This window comes from Myotis lucifugus, unplaced genomic scaffold (assembly GCF_000147115.1).
Source record: "Myotis lucifugus unplaced genomic scaffold, Myoluc2.0 scaffold_33, whole genome shotgun sequence".
Taxonomy (NCBI): domain Eukaryota; kingdom Metazoa; phylum Chordata; class Mammalia; order Chiroptera; family Vespertilionidae; genus Myotis; species Myotis lucifugus.
In genome coordinates this window covers 2,414,724-2,424,367 of record NW_005871081.1, presented here as the reverse complement: position 1 = coordinate 2,424,367, position 9,644 = coordinate 2,414,724, and the positions used below count along the sequence as shown (strand labels likewise).

The following is a 9,644-nucleotide window of genomic DNA, read 5'->3' as shown; positions in this document are numbered from 1 at the left end:
CAATTCTTTTCAGTTCATTGTTTTCTCTCATCCATGAGCTGAGTACCATTCATGTAATTTAGTAAGGCTTGGGCACAGACTCACAGTAAGGGTGGAATGCGGAGGAGAGGGCCATGAAGGGAAGCCTAGGGAAGTAGGCAGAAGCTAATAATGAAGTGCTTTGTGTCTACCAGGCTAAGAAATTTTGACTTTTCCTATAGGATAATAGGGATGGAGAGGGGTGGGATAAAGCCAATAGATTTTTTAACCCAACTGGAGACCTGCTCACACGTGTATTTTAAAAAGATCATTCTGTCACTTGGTTGCACCATGTTTTATAATCCCTTGAAGTGACATGAATTGGAGATAGCATGGTTTTTCAAAGCTAGATGATAGTCAGGATTAACCTAAGTTCCTGATCTTTCCTTCAAGTTTGTAGATTTTCCTTCAGATTCATAAACATTACGTGGGTACAAACTTCCGTTACAAAATAAACTATGTAGAAGACACACTATAAGAATTTTCTTTTTCCTGCTTAAATCTAATGCTAAGTAGTATGCTAGTCCTCAGAGATGCCAGGACAAGGAAAAGAACCAGGATATATGGGCTTTCAGGCTGGGCCCTGCACAAAGCCTCGGGACTGTACCATGAGCACAGAAGAGAGCAAACCCCCTGCTTCTGGAGCTGTGAATTGTGGAGGCCCCGGGCAGTGAGAAGAGCTGGTAGATCTTGTATGGCCAACCTGCCCTCTCTCATCCTTCAAACAAAGATGGCTACAAAGTCCTATTTTTTAAGGCCTCAAGGAATGTAATCTAAAATTCATTTGACAATAATATTGATATTTAATAATCCTCATTATTATCAAATTGTTTCTTGTGGAAAATGAACACATTTTTCTCACTTTTGCCCCCTTTTTTTCTGGTTATTTCTTCTTCTGAGAAGGTCACTTGACAAAATCATTTGCTTAGCTTAGTCTCTAGTGTAATCGATGCTGACAAATCACCACAGCTTTCTCTTTTTCAACTAAATAGTCCTTGCTCTTTCAGGCACCTTCTAATTTCCCATCCTTTGTATCTTGATGATCTTTTATAAAATAGCTTACAGCCTGAGCAGTGTGGCTCAATGGTTGAGTGTCAACTATGAACCAGGAATTCACGGTTCAATTCCTGGTCAAGGTATATGCCCGGGTTGCAGGCTCAATCCCCAGTATGGGGTGTGCAGGAGGCAGCCGATCAATGATTCTCTCTCATCATTGATGTTTCTACCTCTGTCTCCCTCCCCCTTCCTCTCTGAAATCAATAAAAATATATTATAAACTAGCTTCCAGTGTTGCACAGGATTCAATAATAAAAGCAAACATACGTGAGAAACATAGTAGTAGAATTATGTTCACAGTCTTGAAAATAAAAATTCTGTATACATAGGTCAGCATCACTATTACATTTTTGATAATGCGAAATTATTTTATTCTACTTGTGCTTCATTAGAAATCCTCCTTTTCAAAATCACTAGCGATTGGGAGTATGAGAACCGTGAATGGAGAGAACACATTTGAAGAATAATTGTATTTGGAAAGGGTTTTGATCACATGTTGGTTTTCTACTGCCCTTGGAACTTCATCCCTTCTGTGTGTGTTCCCACCACCCAACTTCTGTTCAGTACCTAGCAGACTGGTGCTTCATGGGATACTGACTGCTTCTCAGCCCAGAGTGTGAATCCCTTTTAGTGTAAATCAGCCACAGTGCAGTCTCCTTTCCCGGGGACCAATGTCAGCATGGGCATGGGACCCAGTTCTGTTCAGTGGACTTAAGGCAGAGCTGGGTGAAGTGGGCGGCTTTGGGCCTGTTTGCTTTGCTCCAAAAAGACACCAAAAGAAGCGGGATTGTCTTTATTGGATATTATTATTTGAGGATATGTTGTTTGGAGCTGTTGTAACTATCTTATAAACATGAGGGGACAGGTCTGAGAGATAAAAGCCAAGATCCTGAGGATGGCTGAGTGAGTAGAAAGATGAAAAGATCCTGGGCCCCTGATGATGTCATTTAGCTGTCTTGTGAATCTAAGCCCGAATTTCTCATTACGTGAGATGATAAAGTCCTTTATTGTTCAGTGGTTTGCCAAGTGTGGTCCCAGACCAGCAGTATCAGCATCACCTGGGAAATTGTTAGAAACGCAAATTCTTGGGTCCCACCCAGACCAAGTGTAAAGAAAGACTAGGAGTGGGCCCCGAGAGCTGGTCCAGAAAGCACGCCAGGGGATTCGCATAAGCCCCCAAATGTGAGAACCACTGGTTTAAAAGCCATTGAGCTGGGTTTCCTATTATTTGCAGCTAAACATATTCTAATAATTACAAGTACTTGTATTATATGTATCTTTTCTGGGAAACTCTATCAGTTAATTTGATGTGTTTGGGGTTTTTTCATATTGAAGACATTTGCACATTTAGAATGTTGTGGATGGGAAGATCTGGAGAAATGAGAACATGTTGTATATTCTCTGATAAGAGTCCAGGGCCACCCAGGTAGGCGGGTCAAGAGTTGAGGTAGGGTTTTTAAGGTGACCGGAATTTTGGTAAAAATTTAGAGCTTTTAGAGTTCCTAGGTAAATAGAGGAAATTCTGATATAGTAGGGGAGAAACAACTTCTAAAGTACATCTCCAAACAGAGGAGCCAGTGCCCAAAAGAGGGCAGAATTTTTCTACATGCAGTGGCAAAGGCTGTGAGAACTTGAGGGCTCAGGTGGATTCAAGAAAAGTAGTTTCAGCCCAACCGGTGTGGCTCCGTGGTTGAGCGATGACTTATGAACCAGGAGGTTGCTGTCCAATTCCTGGTGAGGGCACATGCCCGGGTTGAGGGCTTGATCCCCAGTGTGCGGCGTGCAGGAGGCAGCTGATCAATAATTCTCTCTCATCATTGATGTTTCTCTCTCTCTCTTCCTCTCTGAAATCAACAAAGAAATGTATATTTTTTTAAAAAGTAGTTTCAGCATGACATCAAGGAGATGCCAAGGAAACCACCAAATTGCTACGTGGGGTCCTTTGGAGCTATGAGGTGAAAACAGGCTCAAGAGATAAGAGCAGAAATGCAAGTAGAAAAGTCCAAATTTAACAGGAGAGCCTGGAGGGATGTTCAGTGTTTTCAAACTGTCCACCACGTGAGATTACAGAGTTCTGTTATTTAGAGACCACTGTCCAAGCAAGAATTGTAAACACATTTCACTTAGTTGTGTAAATCAGAGAAATGTGGAAGAGCCGCACAACTGGGGCGAAGATGAAGACACGACATATTTTAAAAGAAGCAATTCTGCCTTTTGTCTTTCAACTGGTGGCATCTAAGAGCTGCCATACGTAATGCTGGCTTCACTCAAATACTAGTACACCTCGTCAACACAGGGTTAGATGTCAAAGTGAATGAACAGTCTGCCTAAGGCCACCTGGAAACTTGCTCTTGCTAAGTGACATTAAACCTGGGTCTATGGCTTCAAGAGGGACTAACTATGGTCTGCAGATCAGCTCAATGATATTGGACTCTTGAGTCTAATGACAACACCATGAGAATATGACAGCACCAAAAAGCCATCTACACCTTCCAAGCTGACTACTAAACCATCAATGGGTCAGAATCCAACTTCCTACATCAATGTGATGCAATCTTTATCTTTCATCTTGTTATAACACTTAGCTTCCTCCTAAAAGTTTATTAATTGGTTTTGAGTATTTCCAGACCTATGGCCCTTTGAAACAACTCTTCACTTTTTTATTTGTCATTGGCTCTTCTGGGAAAACACATTTGCCAATTCTTGCTTGAAAAGGCTCCCCTCGAGTGACATCTATCATTTATCCTCTTGTCATTACACTTCAGGGATATCTAACCTTGCAGATCATGCCTCCTTCTTTGCAAACAGGAACCCTCAGAACAATCCATCATGGCACAATAGGTCACATTGTTCCCTGCAAGTTCCTAAGCACCACATGGTGCATGCCAGTCATGTGAATTAAGAGCCATTATTTTAAAATCATCTTCTAAATTCCTCTGCTTTTTATTTGTTCAAAAGAGATGGCACCCACGTTACTGCACTGCTATAATTTTAGGGTAAAAATGTCTAAAAATATTTCTGACAAGGAGGAAGCATTGTCCTTGGTAAAAATCAAGTTATGTTTATATTTTCTGCCTAAATTGCACCTCGTGGCTCTGTCTTTACTTCTATGTGTTCTCCATGTACGTATGCATGCGTTTAATCTTGTGTGCATCTCTGGGAGGCTGCATGGCAGAGTGCACAGGTGCACAGATTCTGGGACTGCAGTTCTGGGTTTGACCCCTGGTTCTGCTGTTCATGAGCTATGTGTCCTCCAACAACTCATTTAACCTCTTTGTGCCTCAGTCTCTTCATCTATAAGATGGGGTGATTCTTAATACCTGAGGTTGTTGTGAGCTATAAAGAATTTAATATTTGCCGAAACCGGTTTGGCTCAGTGGATAGAGCGTCGGCCTGCGGACTGAAGGGTCCCGGGTTCGATTCCGGTCAAGGGCATGTACCTGGGTTGCGGGCACATCCCCGGTGGGAGATGTGCAGGAGGCAGCTGGTCGATGTTTCTCTCTCATCGATGTTTCTAACTCTCTATCTCTCTCCCTTCCTCTCTGTAAAAAATCAATAAAATATATTTAAAAAAAAGAATATAATATTTATATAGCATTTAGAGCGGCATCCAGCATCTTGCAAGGATTCTGTTTTGTAAAGTAAAAGTCTTTTTTTTGTTTACTTAACACATTTTCTTTTAAAAAATTTTGTGATTTGGGCATTTTCTGGTTCCCAGAACGTATTAACATTGAGAGGCATCAAATGTTTTTGTAGGAGCCAAGTGTTTACTTGTTTACTCCAAAACACCAGGAGTGGCTTCATGTTAAATCCAGAATCCACCTTGAAAAAAATATCCTCAAGGCTTTATTCATTTCATAAATAATGTATTTTATTTTATTGCATATGGCTATTAAGGAGAGCATCCATGATCAATACAGACTAAATACAATGCACTATTCTAGTTCCATTTATTCTTGTCTCCAGCAGCATCACATTGACCCTTATATACAGCGTGTACAGTGGAAGACAGAGCAAGATTAGTTAAGTCTTTTGTCATATCACAATAGCAAGAAATATATTTAACATCTTGATATTCAGAAACAATACGTACCCAAAAAAGAAAACACTGTTTAATAACTGTTAAAGTTTATATAGCAAAAAATATTTTAAATTTAAGGTAAGTCAGGCAAAATGTACAAAGACCCCAATATACATTGTGAAGTTTTAGCAAACATAACATTTATACATTTTGGTTCCATTCTGTAAACTAAATTAAAACTGTAAATATTGCATATGCCTTTTTTGAAATGTACAGGATAGAGGAACATTTAGCATATTACCGACTTTTCATTTGCTAGTTTGAAGTTGCAGTATGAACATGAACCATTGGTATAGAGGCATGACTACTCTAAGTATAGAGAGCTACTTAAATGCCGTCATACACTGTATTCAGCAGGGCCCATATTCAGTCCTACGTACCTGGGGGAGTCACATAGCAAATACCGCCCGAGTCCTAGTCCCAAGACTAAATCAACACTTTAGGACATTTTATACATTTTTATAAAGTATGTCTATTATACACTGAAATTGACCTTCAAACTAACGTCGTACGCTCTATGCACTGCTGTGATGTGTAATTTTAGAAAAGTAAAACTTTTAAAAAACGTCCAGGGGGATCACTTTACATTCAACTTTGTCTTGCAATACAATCCTCTGTTCTAAGAGTTCAGCATGGAAGCAGGAAGACGTTTGCATTGCCATTAAATATATTCTTAAGACATTGAATTTTTTGGTCTTCCTCTAAAAAAAGCCTCATTTTTAGTAATGCATTATTCTATAGCGATATATATCTATATATTTATATATAATTTTTTCTCCAAAAAAAAAAAGAAAGAAAATAACAAGTTCACACCTCCAATGAACTAGTGTAACCTCTTCAGGACTATCAGAGAAGATAGGCACTGGGGATGCACCCATGGGAGAAAAAGGTCTGGAGCCCTCCATCACGTGTCAAGGGAGCAGCGAGATGACATGACTTTCTGCTGGTCAAGGGCAGCAGTTTTAGGTGACACCTGTGAGAATCGACACAACACTGGTATTTTCAGAACACTGAAAATGTAAGCGTAGTCTGGTCAGGAGTTTGCCAACACGTGACATGTACTGTGAGATTGTTTTCCTTCTTTTTTCTTTTTCCATTAACAACGCAGGGCCCGAAATGCCTCTTTTATCAGTTTCTTTCCTCCACCCCCCTCCCGTGTTTTGTTGTACTGTTGTTCAGGGAAGCCTTGTTGGCCCACACCATAGCATTATAGTTAAGATAATAAATACATTTTTAAAAACTCTGCTAAACCAGTGACCACCCTTGAATTGCTGGCATGCCTAGGTGAGTTTTTGGTTAAAGAAATGCAAGCTCAAGATTAAGGACAGCAGAGACATTTGAGCTTGTAAATAGGATCAAAGGCTTTCGCAATTTGAAGTACCCACATAAACATCTACATAGAGAAGATTAAACAACTCTGTTAAAAAGAGATATTCAGCCCCTGCCCCAACACCTCCCCTCCCACCCCCAATACCCAATACAGTTGATGATTTCCAAAAGTAGGCTGCTTTAGTTACATATAATTATTATTTATTAATCCATCTTCAACGTCCAATCACAAATTTCATTCCCATAGAGAAACGTCAGCCCCACAGTGGGCTCTGTCTGTGAGTAAACACGCAGGAACCTGGATTGGAGTCCAACAAGCAGCTGTGTACTGGGACCAGTTGAATAAGGCTGATGACCACACTGGCGCCACATTCAGCAGAGATACACGGAGGTCCTGCCGGCCCCCAACCCCGCAAATCCGGCTTCACCTGGAACTGAGGTAGGACTGTGGTAGTTTTGAGTGTATGCCAGTAAATACCAGATTTTACCACTTTAATGGGTATCGGTAGAATCTCCTAGCATGCCGAGGGACAAACTGGCTTTGCCAAAATGAACGTAAGAAGAAATTAAGACACTGGCCACAATTTAAAAGGCCAATGAAAACATCCCATCATCTTGAGAATTACTTCTTCGGCAAATTGTGTTAAAACAACAAAACAAAACACAACACAAACAGCACAAGGATGAATGCCCCCTATGGGAACCAGTGAGGGAGGCGGCGTTCTTGCCTTGTTGGTTTCATGTCTAGTACAGCCGCAGATGTTTAAAACAAAGTAATTGCTCAGATCCAAAGGAACAACTGTAAGCAGCTTCAAATGTTTATAAAATGCTGAGCCTCTTCTTTTCCATGTGATTCTCTGATGTGTGATGTTGTGGTAATGAAGCCAGGCAGGTCTTCACTCTGAAAAAGACAAGAAGTCAGTCAGTAGTGATTGTCAGGAGAACATGATGATCCTGAGTGAGAGAAAAACCCTTCTTAACCTGCCTTTCTAATCTGTGACTTTCATAAAATGATGCACTTTGGGAAGCAAACATTTATTCAATTCCCTCTTCCAGAAACAAGTTTGATGGCTACAGTCCTATTCGGTTTCCCTGGAGGCAGAACTACTAGGTTTAGAGTGAGTTGTGAGGTCCAGAGTGAAGCTCACATTTTCAATTGAAGAAAACTATTCACACGTGCTGTTGTGAGTCATTCCATTGAATGAGACATAGAGGCATAACTCTACCCTTTAAAGAGAGGGGCTGTGTGACCTGGCAAGGGCCCCTCTAACTGCCCCTCTCGATTCTTTGAGGGGGAAAACCCACTGCCCTCCTGACAGGGCTGCTGAGAAGACAAGAAAACACGGCACACGTTAAAGTACATTGCAAACTACACCGACTGCCCAAAATGTGTATCATAGTAAGAAAGAGGGAGAAGTAATGAGTCCTGCTCTCAGGAATTTGGATCATCTACCCTATTCCTAAAACAACCCAAGATTTCAAAAGCTCCTGCAATGATGCACTTGTTACATACTCTTCATCTACCTAAGTTTCCATGTTCCAGGTTAATTTACTTCCTTGCTGAGCGTGGAGGGGGCATGCCATTGGACCCCAACCAGCCATCGTTGCTACTGCCCTTCCAGACTAAAGACTTTAACCTTTTTCCAGTTTCCAACATTTACAGCATATTCTTACCGGACTTGTTCCTTCTTTAAGGGACAGACTCTGACATTTCATATCATAGTACCTTTTCAAAAAAGCTTCTAGGCTCTTCAACAAACATGCCAAGTTGTTCATCCAAGTTGTTCATCTCCCCGCTCTCCATAACTCCAGCTACTAGATTACTTGTGAGCACTGCTAAGCAGGTCTTGTTCTTCCTTGCAGTTGTATTTCCATTACCTGCACTTCTGATCATTTAGAATTCTGACCCTAGACACCCACCACCGACACCCACCACCCTCTCTGGTTTACTTCTCCGCTGTTCACCTTGAGTTCAGAGGACCGATCCCAGCAAGAGAGGAATTTCCAGTGTGTCCCACAACGGGGAGTGAGTGTGTGAAACCTCCCGGGCTCTGCACGCCAGGCAGGCAGTTCCCTGGTACAAACTGACAGCACCGACTGCATCGTGGGGCCAGAAAAACAAAAGCCTGCGCAGACTGGGTGCTGTCAACCTGCGAAGGAAATACTGGTTCTTTTCATGACTGTTTTTAAAATGTCCCTGCAAGGAGGCAGTGCTAAGTGTGTCTTATTATTTTTAAAAAGCGTCACTTAAGTCCTTCAAAAAATATAATAGGCAAACTGTTCTATGAACGAAACCTAACGGAAAATAGGACCCAAACTGTCCTTCGAAGGAAAGATGTGTCCTCCAGCTATTTCACTCATTATTATTGTGACTTCCGGGTCTAAGAGAGGCTGCACCGAGAATATGAACATTTTAAGGTTCGCACACCTTAAAAGCAGGCACTTGCTAAAATGTACCTGAATTTGCCTCTCACTCTAAAATGACTGCATTTTGTCACTCAAGCTGATTGTGAGACGAATCCACCGACCACCCCAGAGTAGTCAATCCAGACCCCACAGATCCACTTAACGAAAGATTTCTATTCACAGTTTATTTTTACACTAATGATTAGCTAAATGTGGCTAAACTGTCTCCTGTTAACTCCATACCCATTTCTCGAAAACAGCTAAACAAGTTCTTTATTTTCCCCAATTTAAAACACATAATCATATAAATGGGGGGTTCATGATTGCTAGAAATTTACTTTCCATTCTCATCTACAAAGTCAGAGGGCCATGGCCACTGTCACTCCGTTTTCAAGGATGCTTTGTTGCTATGAAACAAGTCCTATCACTAGATGTCCGTGAGCTCTCATCAATTTGAACACATACTTTTATTTTCTGAAGTACGATACAATTATCATGACCTTAATTTCTCTGCATTACCATTATGAAAGAAAAGAGTTGATAATGGCAAGGAAATCATTCATTCATGCTTTTATTCATAAAATAACCTTTACAAAAAAATCCTAGTTTGGCGCAGGGCCTCTCTAAGGCACATGGGATATGCATGTGAGAGAGTTCCTATCAGAACGGGAGTCCCACGGCAGCCCTTCTCTTGGGAGGGAGTGAAAGCAGGCCTTTGAAACATGTGCAGCACTCTAGAAATGCCTAGACTGTA

The 9,644-nt window shown here is 41.1% G+C and overlaps 1 protein-coding gene across 1 annotated transcript in view; it reads right to left on the bottom strand.

Moving 5' to 3' along the window:
• Positions 1 to 4,923: 4,923 nt before the first annotated feature.
• The window catches only part of IRS2 (insulin receptor substrate 2), a 28,780-nt gene continuing 24,059 nt past the window's right edge, over positions 4,924 to 9,644 (bottom strand). The window contains 1 exon segment of the mRNA XM_023752468.1: positions 4,924 to 7,385. Coding sequence (XP_023608236.1) covers positions 7,304 to 7,385 — 82 coding nt within the window. The 3' untranslated portion in view covers positions 4,924 to 7,303.